Source organism: Bufo bufo, chromosome 2, assembly GCF_905171765.1.
Source record: "Bufo bufo chromosome 2, aBufBuf1.1, whole genome shotgun sequence".
Lineage (NCBI taxonomy): Eukaryota > Metazoa > Chordata > Amphibia > Anura > Bufonidae > Bufo > Bufo bufo.
Genome location: NC_053390.1, coordinates 556,390,591 through 556,413,333, shown reverse-complemented (window position 1 = coordinate 556,413,333; position 22,743 = coordinate 556,390,591). Strand labels below are relative to the sequence as shown.

Here is a 22,743-nt window from a genome sequence, read left to right as displayed (position 1 = left end):
CCATCCTCATCACCCCCGATTGGCCTCGCCGCGCCTGGTTCTCGGAGGCCACTCGGATGCTGGTGGACGTTCCGTGGCCTCTTCCTCTCAGGGAGGACCTGCTGTCTCAAGGACCTCTCTTCCACCAGAATTTACAACCACTTTGTTTAACGGCGTGGCTGTTGAGACCACCATCTTGAAGAGGGGCTTCTCGGACTCTGTCGTGAAGACCATGATCAAAGCCAAGAAACCAGCTTCTTCCCGGATATACTATCGTATACTTTTGTGAGAAGATAGGAGTTTTTCCCCTTCATTCTTCCGCTCCGGTGGTCCTCTTCTTTCTCCAGTCGGGTCTTGAGATGGGAATGTCCCTGAGCTCTCTGAAGGGTCAGGTCTCCGCTCTGGCCATTTTCTTTCAGCGCTCTCTGGCTCTGCTAGGTTTGGTGAGGACCTTCCTGCAAGGGGTGGCGGATTCGGTCCCTCCGTATGTCCCTCCTCTGCCCCCCTGGGATCTGAACCTGGTTCTGTCTTCTCTCCAGGCGGCTCCTTTTGAGCCCCTGAGGCCATTTTCTCACCTGGAAGGTGGTCTTTTTGGTGGCCATCACCTCTATCAGGAGGGTGTCTGAGCTGGCCGCCCTTTCCTCTAAAGAGCCCTTTTTGGTCTTCCACAGGGACAAGGTGGTACTGCCCCTGTCCCTTCCTTTTTTGGTCTCCGCCTTCCACCTTAATGAGGACATAGTCCTGCCATCCTTTTGCCCCGCTCCGGCGAACCCCAAGGAGCGCGCTCTCCATTCTCTGGATGTTGTCCGTGCTTTACGGGTGTACCTGTTGGTTACTGCCCCATTTTCGCCGCTCTGACTCCCTTTTTGTGGTTCCTGAGGGGCCTCGTAAGGGTCTGGCGGCCTCCAAGGTCACTGTGGCTCAGTGGATTCGGTCGACTATTGCCATGGCCTATCGGTCCCGGGGTAGGGTTCCCCCAGCGGGGGTTACCTGGGCTAGGCGCAATCGAGCCTCTACATCACAACTTTGTAAGGCGGCTACCTTGTCGTCCTTATATACCTTTACAAAGTTCTACCAGCTGCACTCTTTGGCGTCGGCTGATGCTGCCCTAGGGCGCAAGGTATTGCAGGCTGTGGTTCTTGTTTAACCGTTGGACGTTTTCCCTCTGGAGGTGCTGGTCTTCCCACCCCATGGTCTGCGTTCCCCAATGGAATTGGCGAGAAAAGGAGATTTTTTGTAAGACTCACCTGTAAAATCTTTCTCGTCTTTTCCATTGGGGGACACAGCTCCCACCCGTTCTTGTCTGTTACAGGAGGGGTTGGTTCTATTCTAGTGGGACCTTATGATTAACGGCCCGATGGCGGTGTTCCTTGGTTCTGCTTTTCTTTGTTAATATTTGGTTTCTGATCTCCTTCTCCTACTGCTTTTGCACGCACTGAGGTCCTCCTGTTGGAGCATGGGGGAGGAGCTGTTTTTTATTATTTGCATAGTGTCTCCTCTTTTTTAACATAAAACATAGGTCATTTGCTGAAAACACTTTCCCGTTAACATGAATGGATGGTCTTGTTACTGGAGGCTATTCAGGGGAAGAGGTGACCGTAACAAGCTGTGATCTTTCTTCCTGGAGTCACTTGAAGCTTCCCCTTCCATCCCGACCTGAGGCAAATAATCCTGCACCAGGAATATTGCCGTTAGTGCTTTGATCATTTCATACTTTGCATTTGGGATTCAGTATGGAACCAGTACCTGGCTCTAATGTAGTCACAAGTTTTGAAAGTCATGAAATATTGCATTTGCCTGGGGCAGGGAAAGGGTTAAATCTGTCTTATAATATCGGTCTTGTCTCATAATTGTTGATGGTACCATTATATATATATATATATATTGTTTTCATGGTTTTGAAGGTTATCCGAATCTACAGTCGAAACAAGCAATTCATTGTCCACAAGCAGTAAGACGGGGCCTTCTCCACTATCATCTCCTAATGGTAAATTAACTATTGCCAGTCCAAAAAGAGGACAGAAGAGGGAAGAAGGGTGGAAAGAAGTGGTCAGAAGGTATGTTTCAGTGCTATTGGAACCACACATGCTACGGTTTCCCACAGATTTTAGTTGTGACCAGAAACTTTAGTGTATGAAGCCTTTTTTTTTTTTTTTATGTCGATCAAGCGTTTGTCAGATTTCTTCCATTGATAAACTCTAAAATGTAGCAAGTAATACCCCTAAGTTATCATTCCTAGATTTAATACTGCTCATAACTGGTGACCTGTAAGTATTTCAATCTATGCAGTTATAGCATAACCCCTCTTAGCAGAGGGCCAAAATGTAGACACCTTCTAGGAGTAATACATATATCATAGATTTGCACTGCAAAGATTTTCCAAGGGAAGCTCAGGTTATGACACGTAATGCTGTAATACATATATACCCTTGTCCCACCATAACAATTTATGAAGTATCCACACGACAGGTGATTAGTGTTTGATCACTGGGACCTCCATGGATCACAGGAATGGGAGTCCCAGTTTAATTGGAGTAGTGGTCACACATGAGCTCTGGCACTCCATAAATTCTATATTGGACTTCTGGAGTTGGCCAAGTACAGCACCCTCGACCCTCATTCTCGTGCTCAGTGAGGGTCCCAGCTGTGGAACCCCTAAAGATCAAACACCTATCACCCATCCTGTGTATAGCTGATACATTGTTAAGGTGGGACAACCCCTTTAAGCTAATACATCAAACAACTTTCCATTAGAAATTTGTTTATTGCAAAGCATCCTAACCACAGATTGCTTCATTTATGAACAATGTAATGTAATCTGAATTGGTTCCTTGTTGCTTCCAGGTCAAAGAAAGTCTCTGTACCATCAACAGTCATTTCAAGAGTGATTGGCAGGGGTGGCTGTAATATCAATGCTATCAGAGAGTTCACCGGAGCCCACATTGATATAGACAAGCAGAAGGACAAAACTGGTGATCGAATCATAACGATCAGGTGACATGCCTTTTTTAATTGACTGAAATAAAAGTAATGTGAAATCATAAGAAATGGGATGTCTGCTCAGGAAAGTTATTCTAAATGGCTTTGGTTTTTCTGTGGCCCTTAGTTGTAAGATACATTGAGCATATGGCTTTTCAAAGTATTGAGCTTATAGCAACCAAATCTGAAATTACTACAAGAAACTCCAACTTTTTCTAGTAGAATTTAGAGAAGTCACTTTAATATAGTATTAAATAGTTGTCTGTTTAAAGAGGTTGTCTCATCATGGACAGTGGGGACATATCAGTAGGATAATCCCCCATTGTCTTATAGGTGTGGGTCCCACCGCTGGGACCTGCACCTATATCGAAAACTGAGACCCCCAAGTGAAGGACTGCGCATGCGCAGCAGCCTTCTATCTATTTTCTATGGGGCCGGCAAAAACAGCTGAGCGCTGGCTCGGATATTTCCGTCAGCCCCATAGAAATTAACAGATATCTCATCTTATTCACTATACATTACCTCAATTGTTTATACTAAAAAAAAGGTTGTGTTTGGGGCTTATGTTATAAAGCAATATTCACCCTTGGAATATGCCTTTTAGACTACATGCACATGACCGTATGTGTTTTGCGGTCTGCAAATTGCGGATCCGCAAAAACAAAAAACTGGATGACATCCGTATGCCATCTTTTTTTTTTTTTTTTTTGGACCATTGTAACAATGCCTAAAACGGACAAGAATAGAACATGTTTACTTTTTTGTGGGGCTACAGAACGGACATACGGATGCGGACAGCACACGGTGTGCTGTCCGCATTTTGTGCGGACCCATTGAAATGAATGGGTCTGCATCCTATCCGCAAAAAAAAATCGAATGGACACTGAAACAAACAACGTTCGTGTGCATGTAGCCTTAAAAGGTGAATTTTTGCTGTGGACATTCAAGCGTTTATTTGGCTCGCTATGAACAGAATATTTGTCTGATTATCTGTAGACATTTTAAAGTCTTAATGTTAGGTAACCTGTTATTTTTCTTATTGTTGTACACATAGGGGAGGAACAGAATCCACCAGACAAGCAACACATCTGATTAATGCACTTATTAAAGATCCCGATAAAGAAATAGATGAACTGATCCCAAAAAATCGCCTAAAAAGCTCCCTGACAAATTCAAAATCGTATACCACTCTATCCTCTAACAGTTCAGTTATGGGAATCAAAGTTACAGCTGTCACAGTTTCTTCATCACAAGCTGCCTCTGCCCTCACGGTGCCAGCTATTACTTCAGCGTCTGCTCACAAACCCCTGAAAAATCCAGTGAATAATGTGCGACCAGGATTTCCAGTATCTCTACCTTTGGCTTACCCTCCTCCACAGTTTGCTCATGCTTTACTTGCTGCTCAGACTTTCCAGCAGATCCGTCCTCCACGGTTACCTATGACACACTTTGGAGGACCATTTCCCCCAGCCCAGTCTACCTGGGGCCCCTTTCCTGTCAGGCCTCTAAGTCCTGCACGAGCTATCAACTCTCCTAAATCTCACGTGATGCCTCGCCATACTAACCAGAATATCAGTAGCCCTCAGGTGATCCCAGGAGTTCCTTCATCATCTAGCCCATCAGCTACCACAAACTCTGCGGCTTCAGTGCCTGTTTCATCTACAAATGGGAGCCTCAGTTCACCTTCAGTCAGGAGACAGCTTTTTGTCACAGTGGTCAAGACCTCGAATGCTACTACAACCACAGTTACGACAACTGCAAGCAATCACATCACCACACCAACAGCCTCAACCTGCCCTGTTCCCACTGCCAAAGAACATCATCCTATGTCATCACCTTCATCACCCTCCCCACCATCCTTGCCTGGAGGGGGGTCTAGAAGCAGCCCCTCTGATTGCCTGACATGTTCTCCAAACAAAGGGACCTCACTTTCCACTGACCAGGATTTGGTTATCCAACCTGTCATGGAGATAACTAGCTCAGGCAACAGTAAGCAAGCGAGCTCTACCTCTGGGAGTACCACGATGCACTCTGCTCACCCACACCCTCCAGTGTCTGTTTCACAGGATTCCCGACCTTCACTAATCCAGACGACACAAGTTCCTCCTCCTCCAGACCCAAGAATGGCATCATCTCTCAACTTGTCAGTCAGTGGTCCCACTCACCAGCCTGCTAATATCCCTGCATCCTACTCCCTGACCCAGTCCTCTATAGTGTCTACGCCTTCTGCTGCTAAAATCGAATCCCCTGCAGTTAGATCTCACCTACATGGAACAAACCCTGCACATAAGAACCAAGTCCCAGTTCAAAATTCTCCTGTGCCAGGCATTGTTCCTCATCCAAATCTGAAGCGACCCCAAAGTGTACCTTCAGGTCCACATCCTTCCAATCTAAGTACACAAAGTGCTGCTCAGAGTTCCAGTCATCCTTCAGCTAAGCCTCTGGCTCCCAATTACAATTCTCCTCTACCCTATAGCCCCTTTAGCACCCTCTTTGAAAACAATCCAAATCCTACTCATCCTTTCTGGGGTGGATCTATGGTCTCCTCACAGTCTGCTTCAGATTCCATTCTTTCCACACAGTCTTCATATTTGCCAAATCCAGAGTCTATGCTTCCATCTGATACTTCCAAAGCCCCAGGTTTCAGGCCACCAATGCAAAGGCCAGCTCTAAGTCAGTCAGGTAAGACTTATGTGCTTTACACATGTTTTAATCGCAGGAGAAAAATGTATAGAGAAACTTTTGGAAAAAAGTGCTTCTTAACAAGCTGTGGTTCCATCAGTGTATTAAAGTATTTTTTTCCCCCCTGTTAAGGTATTGTGAACATGGATTCCTCTTACACTTCCGTGGCATCATCCACTACTCATTTGTGTACCTTTGCTTCTAACATCTCTGGAAGTCAGATGTATGTACCTGGAGGAACACCCACCGCTGCTAATTTCAACAGACAACATTTTTCTCCTCTTAGTTTATTGACCCCCTGTTCATCAGCATCTAGTGGTAAGCAAAGGAGACAAGTGCACGCAATAGAACTTGCATTAGTCAGTCTACTAGCCCTTAGGGCTCTTTCACACGAGCGGATGCCGTGCGTGACATCAGCTGCGTGAATGAGAGCCAAGACCCACTGCGGACGGAAGAAGCATTGAGCATGAACATGATAATGCTCCGTGCCTCTGTGACCTTTTAACTACAAAATCATAGTGAGAGAAAGTTGTCACTATGATTTTGTAGTAAAAAGATCAGTGTGGCACAGAGCATTATCAATCATGTTAATGCTCTGTGCTAATGCTGTCCGCAGCGGGTCTTTGCTCTCATTCACGCACGGCATCCGCTCGTGTAAAACAGCCCTTAGGCTTGGTTCACACCTGCAGTCTTTATTTACTTCTGCAGTATAAGTGTGAATCCAGATTTCATGTTTACTACCGTTTAATCACATCCTTAAGTGACTTTGTTTAGAGATTAACTCCGTAATGCAAAATGATGTAACTGTACATCATTTGCGTCTAAGGCAAGTAAGGAGCAGACTCCGTAAGCGGCAGGTGCTTGCTGTGTAATACAGTTTACAAGCGACTGCAATGACCAGGGTCATAGACACCTCTGATCCTGGTCACTTAACCCTCAGATGCATCTGTCAATAGTGACTATGGTACCTGGGAGGTTACACAGAGGAAGGGGCTTCCTCTGTCCTCCGATCGGACCCACAGTGGTGAATTTGCAGGGTTCCAAACAGCTGCTATGGCAGCCCGAGACCTTGTATGGGTCCCCTGCTGATATTGTTGACTTATCTGGAGCATAGGATTAATATAGGAAACTAGCCAACCTCTTTTAATAGGAAGCCAGTTAAAATCCCGTAGACTGCAATAGTAGACTAATAATTAAAGGCTATGGACACCTTTTGTGGCAATTATTTGCATTGCAGTTTACTCATATGGGCTAAAAAACTTTTTTTTTTCCAATCAGTTTTTGCTCTACTGCTTTCACTTTCAGTGCTTAGAATTAATCGATCAAGGAGCTGCTCTGACAGCTTAATGTGTAGCCTTCATCTCTGAACTCTTTGACCGCTCTTAAGCATTTATTTAAGCCATAATATCATTTTGAGTGTTTATGAGCCGTCAAGAGTTCAGACATGAAGACTATGTCAAGCTTCCTGAGCAGCTCCTTGACTGATAGTGTAAAACACAAAGCAGTAGTCTGCAGATAGTGAAAATGCTGGCTGTAGAACAAATACTGTTGAAAATTTTTAAAATGATTTTAGCCCCAATTGAGTAAAATACAATGATAACATTTTTCCCCTGAATGTATTCATAGCCCCTATTTCCCAATTGAACACATAAAAATAATTAAAAAATTAATTAAAAAAAAGTTTAAATTTTTTTTTAAAGTAGTAAAACATAATAAAAACAATATAAATTTGGTATTGCTGTAATTGTACTGACCCGCAGAATATGATACTCATGTCATTTTAGAACACCATTAAATATCATAAAAACAAAACCCTGGCAGAATTGTTTAACCTCACTTTAATACAAAATTTGGTAAATTTAATGCCGGCATTAAAAAATACAACTTGCCCAACAAAAAAGGCCCTCATGATGCTTTGAAAAATGAAAAAGTAAAAAGTTATGCCTTTTGGAAGGCTGGAGAAAACAATAATGCAAAAATAAAAATTTGCCCTGTCCTTTTTAAAGGGTTCTCTGGGAATGACTGAAAATGGCTGCCAGTACCCTGTCCTAAAATGTGAGTAGGACTGGTTGGACCACTTGCAGAGCTGACTAGGGGGTGGGGGCTTTCACTACACATTACACTGCTCTATAATAGATGGCAATGATATGATCCTGCCTATGATATGCCACCATGGCTGAGCAGCCTGACAGGAACACTCACCAATATGTAGTATATGCAATTACCAGAACATAATGTGTAGTGAGTACCCACTCTTAATTGGCCTAGACAAGTAGAGGCAACCAGTCCTGCTGTCACATAAGTTATCCTATCCACAGGATAGTGGATAGAATATTAGATTGGTCGGGTTCCTACAACTGAGACCCCAACTGATCACAAGAGCGGGGATTGTATATAAACAGCTCCTGTAAAAGTGTTGTGCTTTTCCTTTTTTCATTTGTCTAGATTCTTCAGCTCAGGCTGTGTCTACTGGCGTTCGAGCACAGTCTCCTTCACCTTCGGGAGGCCCTATGGTGTCTGAGAAACCTAATTGTGTGCCTCATAAGGTCCCTGTGCCAATTGGAACAGAGCGATCAGCCCGTATACGGCAGACTGGGACGTCTACACCATCGGTAATTGGGAGTAACTTGGCAACATCCGTTGGGCACAGTGGAATATGGTCTTTTGAAGGAATGGGAGGCAGTCAAGGTAAGTGCGATTAAACATATTCAATTTAGAGTCTTGACGCAAATATTTTTTCATATCTAAAATTTCCATCTGTCAGCATGCAGAGATAAAGCAAATGCCAACTAACTTTTACACCTGAAACCCCATTCTTAAAGTTGATATGAAATAATGTAATAGACCTGAAAATAAAACTGTTGTTCAAGGCCCCTGTCCTAGTAGATTTTGAACACTTAAGGCTTTCTTAAAGTGGTGTGTTTCAGGATTTTAAAATATCTGTATATAGCTTTAAAATATCTAGAAGAAAAAGGGACAAATTCCACCTAAAGGGGTGTTCTGGTTGTATTATCCCCTTTTCACAGGATAGGCGATAATTATTAGATCGGTGGGGGTCTTAGCAGTAGCGTGGTACTTGTTATCTCCAGAACTTCCATAGAAATGAGTGGTGGGCTCCCTGGGTTTCGGGGTTCTTGTGATAGGTGGGGGTCCCAGTGATCTAATAGTTAATATAATCGCAACATCCCTTTAAGTCCCCTGCCACCAGGCTCTTGCTGCTTTTGTTGTATGCTGGCACACTAGTCATAGCGACAACCAGTCTTTGCCAGTCATGATATATGCCACATCAGTGCATATGGGGAACCAAAATAGAATGGGTAAGGTAAGTATACATTGCTGCCCAACCCATATCGACGTCAGATACACTTTCATTTCTGTCCCTTTACCTCATAATCGTATTTTTTTGGTTTTAGATAAAGCATCAGACTGGTGCCACACGGGCATGGGAAATCACATGATGCACAGGCCCATGTCTGACCCTGGAGTGTTTTCACAGCATCAAGGAATAGAGCGAGATACATCTGGCATTGTAACTGCTTCAGGAGCATTCCATCAACATGTGCCTACCGGCTACATGGACTTTCCAAAAGTTGGGGTAAAAGTCATACTTTTTTTTTCTTGCAATTCAATTTATAGAATATCTCAGGTGAAATTACAGGGTAAACATGAAATGTAATTGATTCCTTACAGGGCATGCCATTCTCCATGTACGGAAATGCAATGATTCCTTCTGTGGCTCCAATGCCAGATGGCACTGGGGGACCGATTTTCAATGGACCTCATGCTGCTGACCCCTCTTGGAATTCACTGATAAAGATGGTTTCAAACTCCACAGAGAATGGGCCTCAAACAGTAAGTTTATTTAAAGAAAAGAGAAGCTGTGCATTGGGGTTCTCTAGTGGAAGTATTGAGCTATGTAAAGTTAGAAACTGGATTCTTTTATTTCCGATTTGGTTATTCAGACTAGTTTTGCTTACACTGCCTGGTATAATCTGCAAAAAATTGACACACAGACCAAAAAATCTTAACATGAAAATAACTATTGAGACCCTCACAAATCCTAAAAAAAGTAGTACATCAAAATGCGGAAGGTCCAAATGACATATATTGCAGTTTGTAATCTGTAGTGAATGTAATCTTCTTACCAGTGGCTGTATTTGTGAGTTATACCCTCCCCTCTGCTTCTCATCTATATCATGTGACCAGCAATCAGACTCTCCAACTGACACCGCATCTTATGTGTGGACAGGAAGTCTGTTTCTCTATGTATTCCTATGGGAGCCTCACTCTCAGTCTCATAGGAATGAATAGAGAGGTAACTGACTTCCTGTCCTGTGTCAGTTGGAGATCAGAGTTGGTCACATGACTCAGCTACAATTAGAAAAGAGGGGATAACTCACAAATACAGTTACTGATGAGAAGATTACATTCACTACAGATTACATTATGCACCTTTCTAACAGGTCAGAGAATGTAAAGTTTTGCAGGAGTTCTTCTTTAAAGTAGTGACCAAGATGGTGACTGCTACCTCAGTGGGTATTTCACAAGTGCTTCTTTTGGGAACCTACAGATTATGGCCACTGGAATAGTCACCCTGACAAGAGCGATCTCCCTTTCTTCAAAGCTGTCCCTATTATCACCCTAATTTGTTAGGAGACAGCTTTGAAGAAAGTGGCATCGCTCTTGTCAGGATGGCCATTCCACCTCTAGGTAGGAATCAGTTTTTCAGGGATGTATTAGGGAGGATTAGTTTTTGATCCTTTTAATCGTATTACTAAAAGTTAAGGGGCACATTTATTAAGGGTGGGTTCACATTACGTTTTATGACTCAGTTTGACGTATATGTTACAATATATATATATATATAACACAGCAGACTAACACAGTCCAGTAAAAAAAATTAAAAAAATTCAGTGGAACTCTGTTTAACGTATATGATTTTTGTATACGTTAAACGGATCGGAAAAACGCAATGTGAACCCAGCCTTAGACTGGCGTTTTAGAAGCCGGTCTTAATAGGCCCTATAGCTTGCGGTTGATTGAGAAGTTAGACCTGGTGTGAAGGGGAAGAAGTTACAGATTCTGCCGCACCATGGCGTGCGGCAGAATCTGCCCCAGATTTTCGCCACAAAAGTGGTGTATATCTGGTTGTAAATGACCCCCTAATTTTTTGAGGATTTTTCTTTCTTTTCTGAGATTTCTTTGGCTATATTCCCCTTAGCTATTATACAATTTTCCTGATAAAAGTGGACCGGATCCTGTGATTAGTTTAAAGAGGACCTTTCATCGGTCCAAACATTGTAAGATAATTATCAGGCTACATAGAGCGGCGCCCAGGGATCTCACTGCACTTACTATTATCCCTGGGCGCCGCTCCGTTTGCCCGCTATGTTCTCCGGTATCTTCATTTAATTGCTTCTACTAGGCGTAGTCTGCCCTGTTTCAACCTGGGCATTCCTTCTCCCAGGATGTAGTGCTGTCCAATCACAGTGCAGAGTTCACAGCCTGGGAGAAAAAAAACCTCCCAGGCTGTGAGATCTGTGCTGCGATTGGACAGCACTACATCCTGGGAGAAGGAACGCCCAGGGAGAAAAAGGGCAGGCTCCGCCTAGTAGAACCAATTCAGTGAAGATACCGGAGGACACAGCGGGCAAACGGAGCGGCGCCCAGGGATAATAGTAAGTGCAGTGAGATCCCTGGGCGCCGCTCTATGTAGCCTGATAATTATCTTGCAATGTTTGGACCGATGAAAGGTCCTCTTTAAGCAGTGATCTATTGAAGATGAAACATGTCTGGAGCAAGGAGGAAATTCTGTGTAATGTGCAGGCGCAAGATTTCAGTTGTGTTAGGGTACTTTCACACTAGCGGTATTGAGTTCCATCACAGGGGCACAGTTTTATCCTAATGCATTCTGAATGGGGAGTATTCCGTTCAGGATGCATCAGTTCAGTCCATCTTACGTTTTTGGCCGGAGAAAATACAGCAGCATGCTGCAGTTTTCTCTCTGGCCAAAAATCCTGAACATATGCCGGCATTAAATTTCCATTGAAATGCATTAATGCCAGATCCGGCCCAGAGTGTTCCGGCAAAACGGATCTGGTTTTGCGGTCTGCGCATGCGCAGACCTTTTAAAAATGAGAGAAAAAAATTACCGGATCCATTTTGATGTATTACAACCGGAAAGACTGATCTGGTATTGCAATGCATTTGTGAGACGGATCCTTATCCGGATCAGTCTCACAGATGCATCCGTTTGCATCTGGATTGCCTGCCAGAATCCTCTGCCGCAAGTGTGAAAGTACCCTTAGTGCTGAGGTCAGTACTGGGATGTCACTCACAAAGAGATGGACAGGCTTGTGGTAGTGACCCTGTGACGTGGTGAATCCAGCTGCATACCCTGGTAACTCCAGGTCCTGCACTGAGAACAGCTTGGGCCTGATTTTATATGTTAGCTCTATGGACACTTTTAATAAATTTAAGTTTAAAAACACTTATGTGCCCAGCAGCAAAATGCAATTTGCTCTAAAGGCAAGAAATGTGATGACAGGTTCCATTTAAGATTTTGTGTAACTTTATACCACATATTGTTTGGCTTACGTTGTACCAAACTTTTGACACATTGGCACCACTTTTGCTTACGTCTTTTTCAGTAGTGAGGCAAGTGTGTCTAAAATGCATAATAAACCTGGTGCTTAGAAAAGTGTATTGACTGATTAATTCTTGTTTTTGCAGGTATGGACTGGAACCTGGAATCCCCACATGAACAGTGTACACATGAACCAGATGGGTTGATCTGAACGCCCTTGTTAGCATGGAAAATCCTTCAGCGAGTAGGGAAAATAAAGCCCAATACCTTCATACCACAGAGGCAAAAAGAGACGACATACTCCCAGATCATTCTACTGATGTGCTTGACTGAAGTGTAGGCTTTTTGCAGATGAACTTACTAACTGACCTTTTTCTGTGACTGTTGTGACCACCCAGTTCTCATTACCACAAATTTCACTATAGTTAGCCCTCTCCCACCTTTATTTTATTTTCCTTTTCTTTTACTCCCCCCCCCCTTTTCTTTGTTTATGGACATAACGTTATTTTCCTTGAAGCTGTTTGGCTGGTTGGTTTTAGTACTGTAAACTGCTTCTGAGCAAACACAGAAAAAAAATTAGCAAAATTATGTAACTGATTCTGAAGTTTTAGAATGGCAAATAAATGTACAATTGTTTACATAAGAGAAATGGCTAAGCAGAGAATTCAGTATGTCAGTATAGAGGCTCTACATTACGTAGACTTAAATTAATGTGAGATGTACCTTCATATTCAGAAATCTGGATGTTTCCTTCATACATTAAACTATTAATAAGCATACATTTTCTACTGGTTTCATTTAAAGTGGCATGGTTTAATACGTATCAATCACACACTGGTAATTGCCTTGCTAGCAGTTGTCTCCAGGAAACTCCATCAAAAAACGAATTTCCTGTCCTTTCTATTAAGGAGTTTCATGTGTCAGTCTCGTACAACTTTTTGCTTCTATCACTAGATATCTGATCCTCCACATTGGGGCATAGCAACAGTGAGATCTGGCTTCAGCAACACACTTTATTGGGTCTATGGGGATCATCATCATGGACTTCTCCAAGGAAGTTCTATACATTGCTCATTTTTATTTAGTTATAATTAATGCAAAAGGGAAAAAACATATCTCTTCCAGGTGGATGATCAGAAACTGTGTTCAGGACCATAAACATGGATGAGTTTCTGATGTTTTTTGCCCCCACAGACCGATGGTCCATACAGAGAATCGCTCCTGTGAGAATACCCACTCAATTGAATAGGTCGGTATTCTGTCTGGTTGCAGTCTGTTTTACATTTTGGCCATACCCAGACAGGAAAAAAACACACAAAATGTAGAAATTAAGATGTTATTGTGATAGTCAGATATTTTTCCGTTGTGGCGTTAGGAAGCTGTCATTTTGTCAATGTTCAATCTGTAAACAAAAATTTACAGAGCAGCTAATCCATCGTTGACAACGAATATGGCTGCCCCAACATAACAGAAAAATGCCAGCATCTCTAACTTCACCACACTTTGGCTACTACCTTTTTTACTTTACTTTACTTTATATAGGGCTTCCTCTTCAAAATTGGGCAACTTTTTAAATTGTCTTCATTAAAAAGTTACTACTGTTTTGCTGCTGTATTGAACTATATTTGCCATCAGGTAAAATAGCCCTAGAAGGAGTTTAAAACAAAATGGTGGATAATAGTAGTTTTCAAACAGCTAATTCCTGGCATAGACACTGGAGGTTCTGGGGCACAAACAGCTGACCTAAGCGAGACTGCACAGATGAAAACAAATCTACAGTACATATACTGAATATTATAACTCTCGCCCATATTCATTGGGGGACACAGGAACCGTGGGTATAGCTATGTCCTCTAGGAGGCGTTGACACTAGTAAAAGCTGTTAGCTCCTCCCCTGGCAGCTATACCCCCTCCAGCCTGGAGAGAGAGCTTCAGTTTTTTCTAGTGTCAATAGGAGGCAAGACCTCCCTGCTCTGCGGGGCTCTCTTGAAGATTTTTTTATTTAGTTTATTTCTTTCCTTCTTTTACAGATGGAAAACAGTGGACGCCTCGCCTCCCTGTTCTCCTGGGGTCGAGTTGCGCCAGTGCCGGTCATCCGCACTGCTGCCTCCCCCACAGAAGACAAGGTGGACCAGGGCAGCCTCACTCCCCTGAATCCCGCCAGCCAAGGGGTCACCTAGGTCCGCCAAAGAGAAGGCCATACCAGACTCCTGCCACTCCGGTGCCAGCTGCTGAGGAGGTGACCCTGCTGGAGAAGGTGACCTTATAGGCCCACTTAGGGAGGGTGAAGGGAAGAAGATGAGGTGAGTACACGGGACTAGGTAAGTATGAAGCCCTCCCCCCCTCCTTGAAGATCTGGGTCGCCCTAAGGATATATCAAGGATTAATGGCCAGGGGACTTTATTTAGCTAAGAAACTAGACCCCTAAGGAGAGAAGAGGTTAATCTGGCGGGCACCATGCGCCACCAACAACACGCGGCCCCTTATCTCTCACTTCCCCTCTAGGCCGACGGCTTTCTGGCTCATAGAGGGTTAATGTATCCCCTTCCCGGGCACCTCCAGCGAAAGACTGGAGAACAGGGCGACTCCCACTCCACCCTCCGGGGTCAGCTATTCAGGCGGCAGTGTCCTCCATATTCCTCCTCTTTCGGAAGCAGGCGCCACTCCCACTACTGTGGGAGTGGTAATTGCTTTACAACTACATACTGGGGTGCCTACTTCACAGCTCCTTCGCAGGTGGCGGATTCTTCTAGTACTGAATTCGGTGGCCTCTGCAGGGGGCACCCTCCTTTGCTGGAGTGGGGGGCTAACAATACAGTATGACTCCTCTTGTCTGGCTTCCTGGATGCCTTATTTTATTTCGCAAGTGTGGCGTGTCACCAGTCGGTACCCGCGGTTGCCCGGTACTCTTCATCTAGTGGCATATGGGTACTGCCAGTGGATACGGTGGCTATTCCACATTGTATCCTCTTCTTCTTTTGATGCTGGTTTTGGGCATGATTATAACTTCCTCTGCCTTCAGGGGGTTACTTAGCAACACTTGTGTCCCAGAGACCCCCATCTCCATGAGCCTCCACTGTTCCAGTCGGTCATGGATTTGTCCGCATCAATACGTAGTGCGTACACCATTACACTAATATGGTGCATGCGTTCCACCGAGTCAGGTGGTTTTTCTCTGACTCTGTATTCTCTATCCACCACTTCTCCTTATTGGGAAAGTGATTATGCTGGCACTCTGGTTTAGCTACTACAACCAGTTCTCCTCCACAGGGGCAGATTTTACGCTAAGGCTCGAGTTCGTGGTTGCTGCAGTGAGGCATCCCTTCAGGTGGGGGTCCTATTCTGGCGTTAGCTTGGCAGTTGCTCCTGTTCAGCGATCTTCCTTGTAGAGGTTTTTTTTTTTAGCCTCATTACACTCCGCAAGCCTTAGTGGCTCCTAGGTTACTGCCTTCCCTCATCTGCATTGCACGGGGTATTCTTTGTGGCCTTCCATTCCCCTTTTACAGGGAATCCTTCCCATTGGTCCTGGGTGTGCTTACTATGTCTACACGAAGCTTCCCACCTTTCTATCCCGAGCAAGAGATCCAGAAGCATGCGGCGTGGACGTCCTGCTTTCCCCTTGATAGGAGTTTCCCCCCCTTCTCCTCTACATGCTTTCCCCTTCCCCTCCTATTCAGGGTTCTACGGAAGATTATGATGGAGGGCATTCCTAGTCGGTGCGGATCGCCCCGTTGCGCGTGATACGCCGACCTCGTTCTCCTTCTAGGAGACGTCCCTTGGTCGCTGCTGCTCAGAGACTACCTTCTTCAGGGTCCGGTCTTCCATCAGCATTTAAGGTCTCTTCGTTTGACGGCGTGGCTATTGCAACCGCCATTCTGACGCAAAGAGGTTTTTTTTAGCGGATGTCATCCGCACTACGATTCAGGCCAGGAAGCCTGCATCGCCCAGGATCTATTACAGGGCCTGGAGGTCTTCCTGGGTTTCTGGGGAACCGGAACATTCCCCCACTTCGTTGTTTCTCTCCCCAGGGTACTGTCCTTCCTTCAATCAGGGCTGGACCTTGGTCTGGCCTTTTAGTTCTTGGCAGGGTCAGGTGTTGGCGTTTTCTGTCTTTTTCCAGCGTTCTCTGGCCCCCTTGGGCCTGTAAGAACCTTCTTTCTGGGAGTGGCACATTCGGTTCCTCCGTGCCAGCCTCTTTTAATGCCTTCGGATCTGGATTACTCTGTGCTCCAGGCTTTCCCCTGAGCCTTTGCAGGAGTTTTCACTCAGACTCCTGTCCTGGAAGGTAGTTTTTTCTGGTTGCTATCACATCCATTAGATGGGTGTCCGAGTTGGCGCCGTTCTCTTCCAGAGAACCCTTCCTGGTTATTCATAGGGACAAGTGGGTTTCCGCCTGTCCCTTCTTTTCTTCCGAAGGTGGTCTCTGACTTCCATGTTAATGTGGAAATTCCTTCCCTCACTGTGTCCATCTCCTTCACACCCTAAGGAACAGGAGTTACACCATTTGGACGTTGTGAGAGCTCTGAAGCTCTATTTAGCAGCCTCCAGTCCCTTCCGCCGTTCGGGCCCCCTTTGTCTTTTGGAGGGTCCTCGCAAGAAATTGGCGGCCTCCAAGGTGGAAGTTGCACGTTGGATTCAGTCTGCAATTGCTGACGCATACTGCGCCCGGGGAAGGGTTCCGCCCTTAGGTCTCATGGCTCACTCCACCAGAGCGGTGGGCGCATCTTGGCTTGGAGGAATCACGCTTCGGCTGCATAATTGTGTAGGCGGCTACTTGTCCTCCTTACACACATTCACAAGATTTTACTAGGCGCATACTTTGCATCGGTGGACGCTGCCTTGGGCAGCGTGGTTTTGCAGACGGCAGTTTCTTAGATGCCTGCAGGGACGCTTTATTCCATGGGTCTGTGGTTTTTCCCTCCCCGTGGACTGCTCTTGAATGTCCCACGGTTCCTGTGTCCCCCAATGAATATGGGTGAGAAAAGGAAATTTTTGTATAACTTACCAGTAAAATCTCTCTCGCTCTTCATTGGGGGACACAGCACCCACCCAGTATTGTTGTTCGGCCACAGTTGTGGCTGTTGCTGGTTAGAACCTAGTTCGGTTCTTGGCATTGTTGCTGTTACACGTTTTTTCGTTGGTTTACTTGCTTCTCACAAACTGAAGCTCTTTCTAGAGGCTGGAGGGGGTATAGCTGCCAGGGGAAGAGCTAACAGCTTTTACTAGTTTCAACGCCTCCTAGAGGACATGGCTATACCCACGGTTCCTGTGTCCCCCAATGAAGAGCGAGAAAGAGATTTTACTGGTAAATTATACAAAAATCTTTTTTTCTCTACTTGTACTTGCAATTTTTATCGTAGTTAGGGCTCATTCAGACAAACAGATGGAAATACAGATTAGTAACTGCGTACATGGAAATGAAGTACAACTTGTCCATATATAGATTTGTGCTGGTCAGTATGTGATCAGTATTTTATCAGAGATGCGTATTTCACACTCATCTGATTAATTTCAATGAGGAGGAAAGGTCAGGAATACACCGTGCAATAAGGTATGCAGTGACTTTGAAAATTCATTCACCATATGAAAAATAAAACTCCATCAAAACTGCTTTCCACCAAACGTAAGCCAGAAGGTCCTGCAAAGGTCCACAACAAACATCTTCCCTTTACCAAAGCTTTGGGTTAACCCATCTGTGCTCTGGTGTTTTCTCGATGCTCGGCACATGGCGGTATTCGGCCGAGTACCCGCATGTGCTCGAGTCAGCCAATAAACGTGCAGGTAAGTACTGCCCTCACTGTAATGCCATAGCCATGTTGGCTTATGGCATTACAGTGATTGGCTGGCCGGAAAGCGTCATCGGGTGCTATATAGAACCCGATGTTGCATGTTCGGCTCATTCTTAGGGAGAGCTGTGCTGAGGAAGGGACAGACAGTGTAGGGAGTGATTTAAGAATATTACCACCAAAACTTTTCAGAGACCCAAAAGTCCTTCTAAGGACTATTGTGTGTGGCAGCAATATCTATTTTTAGCGCATCCTGCGCTAAATAGCGTACAATAGTTAGGCCGCTGCAGACAGCGACATTAGCTGCGCCACATCTCCAGTGTACTTTTTCAATAGATTGTGTCTGCTGTGGACAGTAACATTAGCTTCACCACATCAACGTGTGTGTGCTTCAAAAATTTATCTGATCTACAGTGTACTTTTTTTGCGTAGACGCTGCGTACAGTGACATTACCGGTGGTACCTCTCCTGTATAACGTTTCCTCATCACAAATACCTGTGACTTTCCCTGTAATTTTTCATTAACCGCTGGTGACAGCATTGACATTATCTGCGAGATATCTCCTGTGTGACATTTCCACATCCCAAATACCTTAAATTTGTTTGCGCATATACTTCCAAATCCTACACTACTGTACCTGTGACAGACTTTCAATCAATTATAACATTTAATATGAAGAAGGCGATCAGTAAGGGACACGGCGAAACTGTGCCTGCTGCCAGAGCACAAGAAAAACATCATCCACGATACCTAGCTTCATGTCCCAGTTTGCAGGGCGGTGCAGGACACCACGCTTGAAGTCAGACCAGTGCGACTATGTGGTCGGTTGGATTGCAGCAGATAATGCTTCCAGTCGGTCAAGCATCACCCAAGTCCAGTCTCAGTAGCCAAGAGTCTACTCAACCCAATCATTACCCTGATCCCCCTTCCTCCCACCATGGAGAGTCTGGGCAAACAAGTGATCCCACACTCGGGATATTCAGAGGAGCCCTTTTCAGTGCCATTCCTTGATTTGGCCCTCTGGCCGAGCATGCTTGAAGAGGGACAGATCTTGTGCCCTGATTCCCAAACTCTTGAGCATCCACAATCACGAGAATGAGGTGGATGATGATGAGACACAGTTGCCAATAACTTAACGGTAATTACTGTCTCAAGAGGTTGAGACGCAGTTGTCAATCACTGAGGTAGTGGCTAGGTCAACAAGTCAGGAGTATGAGCAGAGTGTGGAAGAGGAGGTGGTGGACAATGAAGTCACTGACCCAACCTGGGAAGGTGGAAAGCCGAGCGAGGACAGCGGTACAGAGGGATCTGCTGCATAGCAACAAGCTGGAAGAGGAAGTGGGGTGGCAAAAGGGAAAATGTGGGCCACACCAAACAGGCCCGGAGCACACCCTTGTGGAAATCTCCCTTTCCATGGGGTAGGTGTTCTGCAGTCTGGCGTTTTTTCGAGGAATGTGCAGACAAAAGAATTGTAATTTGCAACCTGTGCCATACAAAAATGAGCAGGGGCGTGAACACTAGCAACCTCACCAGCATGATCCGCCACATGCCATCAAAGCACCGTAATATGTGGGCCGAACACCTGGGTCCACAATCTGTGTCTGCGGGTCACACCACTGCCTCCCCTTCCCCCTGTGTTACGTGCTAGCCAATCCCCTGTCTAAGGCGCAGGCCCGGATGCCTGGACCTTCGCAAGCACCATCAGCAACCACATCCACTTCTGTGTCCCAGTGCAGCATACAACTGTCCTTACCCCAGGCATTTGAACGAAAGCGCAAATACCCAGCCACCCACCTACGGGCCATAGCACTAGATGCACAGCTTTCCAAATTACTGGCCCTGGAAATGTTGCCATTTAGGCTTGTGGACACTGCGTTACGCAGTCCCCAGCCACCACTATTTTTCAAGGTGTGCCTTGCCCGCCTTACACCAACACGTGTCCCGTAACATCACACTTTCCCTGACCAACGCAGTTACTGGGAAGGTCCACCTAACCACGGACACATGGACAAGTGCATTTAGCCAGGGACGCTACATTTCCCTGACAGCACACTGGGTGAATGTTGTGGAGGCTGGGAGCGAGTCGTACCCTGGGATGGCACAGGTGCTACCGACTCCAAGGATTGCGGGCCCTACATCAATCAGGGCTTCCGCCAGCACCTACATTAGTGGCTCCAACCTCCACTTCTCCTCCACTTCCACCTCCGAATTATCCGTGTGCAGCACCAGTCAGTCATGAGTCGGTAGCTGGAAGCAGTGTAGAACTGCAGTGGGGAAGTGGCAACAGGTCGTGCTGATGCTTAGGGGACAAACGGCACACCACCGCAGAACTGTGCCAGAGGATAAGAGACCAGACTGAGCTGTGGCTCTCGCCACTCAACCTAGAACCAGGCATGGTTGTATCTGATAATGGCTGTAACTTGGTGGCGGCTTTGGAGCTAGGCAAGCTCACACACATCCCATACCTAGCCCACGTCTTAAACTTAGTGAGTGGTTCAGCTGTTTCTCAAAACCTACCCCAATTTGCCTGAGCTACTGGTGAAGATGCGCTGCATGTGTGCACATTTCTGCAAGTCATCGACCGCTTCAGCCAGTCTGTCAACGCTGCAGCAGCGCTTGAAATTGCCAGCTCACCGTCCGTTGTGTGACGTGAGCATGCGTTGGAACTCGTCGTTCCACATGTTGGCCAGGCTTTGTGAACGGCAGAGGGCAGTAGTGGAATACCAGCTGCAACATGGTCGTTGCCTTTCCAGTCAGCTTCCACTATTCACAAGCGAGGATTGGGCATGGATGTCTGACCTCTGTGAGGTTTTAAGAAACTTTGAGGAATCAACACAGATGGTGAGCGGCGATAACGCTATTATCAGCGTAACCATCCCACTTCTGTGTCTACTCAAACGCTCGCTGCTCACAATTAAAGAGGACCTTTCACTAGTTTAAAAACTAACTATATCAGTGGGCAGAGCGGCGCCCAGGGGTCCCCCTGCACTTACTAGTATGTCTGGGCGCCGCTCTGTTCACCCGGTATAGGCTCCGGTGTCTGCAGCTCCCTCTGTTGTAATGGGCGGAGTTTTTGTATTAGGGTTGTCCCTTGCTGCAGCGCTGGCCAATCGTAGCACACAGCTCATAGCCTGGGAGTCCCAGGCTATGAGCTGTGCGCTATGATTGGCCAGCAGGGATCTTGGGGGGCGCAGAGGAAAAGGAGGAGTCGGCCGAGGAAGAGAGGGAGGATGGAGGAGGAGAAGAAGAAGAAGAGGCGGCATGCCTGCATGCAATCCATGGCGGTAACACCAAATCTACACGGGTGCTACGGGTTGCATGCTTGACAGCCATCAGAAGGTTCACCTAGTGGGCAGTAAAAGTTATGTACCTTCCCTGCCTGTGTTTGCTAGACCACGTATCTGTGGTCAGATGTATCTTGGCACCAACACTGTGTGCCAGAGATAAATTCACGTGGCCATATAGCTCTGGGATGCCCTTCTGGGAGAAATATTTCCTTTCGGGGACCTTCCATTGCGGTGTTCCAATGGCCACAAATTTTCTAAAGGCCTCCGAGTCCACCAGTTTATATGGCAGCAGTTGGCGGGCTAGCAGTTCTGATAAGCCAGCGGTCAGCCGTTGGGCAAGAGGGTTATCCGGCGTCATCTTTTTTGCACTATATAGAAAGTATATTATTGGTAAATAACACCCCTGCCTCAATCAGGTTTTTGGGGGGGGCAACTGTTAAATCACACCAAATTATTTGTTCCAATAGCGTTTGGCACTCTGTGTGGTGCAGTATCACAGCAGAACTGCACACAACTGCTGCACAATACAATTGCACTATAATATACTTTCTATGTTAGAAAGTATATTATAAGTATATTATACCCCTTAGTATGTCACACCTATCGATAGCACACCCATACCAGTTTTTAAAAGGACTTTTGTGGCCCTATTAGCTAGCGATTTGTGTCCCTAACAGTCTGTCCCTGCTCCACACAGCAACCTCTCCCTACACTGGCAAAAGACTGAATGTAAAATGGCACCCAGATCAGGTTTATTTATAAGTTAGGGGGTATGTCCATGTGCTGAAACGTCTCAATTGACTGTCCTGTACCACGTGATGGATGTGTCAGGGCTCAAAGTTCTTCACAATGTAAAAGAATATGGCGGGCGCGAATATCGCCATATGTTGCCATGTTCGGCGAATTACAAGCGCGCAAAGTTCGCAGAGAAATGACCGCCGGGCGAACCGCAAGGCCATCTCTGCTTATAGGCCATACATGCTCCTAGAGAATTCTGGGAGGGATGGGATGTAAATGAGCTCTTAACAAGCTCTGCCTCTAATGCCACCAGATGTAAGGCAGCTATCCGGACACAGGCCTCTCACCCAGTTAAACCAGTACTCTCTTCTCTGCACTGACGAGGGGCAATCACCCCGAAACAGCTGTCTGCAGATGAGATGCTGGCTTATTTAATATCCAAATCATGTCTCAAGGCTTATTTTAAGAGCTGAACATTGACTTATAGGATAGCTGCCTTACATCTGGTGGCATTAGAGGCAGAGCTTGTTAAGAGCTCATTTGCATCCCTTCCCTCCCAGAGTTCCAGAGGAGCATGTATGACCTATCAGTCTCCTCACACTGATTAAGGTGCTCTCTCCCTAAGGATAGTTAGTTCCCCCCTGACCTGGACACAGGCCTCTCACCCAGTTCAACCAGTACTCTCTGCACTGATGAGGAACAATC

General features: G+C 45.7%; 1 protein-coding gene across 6 annotated transcripts in view; it reads left to right on the top strand.

Moving 5' to 3' along the window:
• The window catches only part of ANKRD17 (ankyrin repeat domain 17), a 147,888-nt gene extending 134,883 nt beyond the window's left edge, over positions 1-13,005 (top strand). For all 6 annotated transcript variants that reach the window (XM_040418131.1, XM_040418135.1, XM_040418130.1 and 3 more), the window contains 8 exons: positions 1,884-2,036; positions 2,824-2,973; positions 4,013-5,640; positions 5,773-5,958; positions 8,086-8,328; positions 9,054-9,235; positions 9,331-9,492; positions 12,373-13,005. In XM_040418131.1, the coding sequence (XP_040274065.1) occupies positions 1,884-2,036; positions 2,824-2,973; positions 4,013-5,640; positions 5,773-5,958; positions 8,086-8,328; positions 9,054-9,235; positions 9,331-9,492; positions 12,373-12,432 (2,764 nt within the window). In that variant the 3' untranslated portion in view covers positions 12,433-13,005. The remainder of the gene's footprint in view (positions 1-1,883; positions 2,037-2,823; positions 2,974-4,012; positions 5,641-5,772; positions 5,959-8,085; positions 8,329-9,053; positions 9,236-9,330; positions 9,493-12,372) is intronic.
• The last annotated feature ends 9,738 nt before the right edge of the window (positions 13,006-22,743 follow it).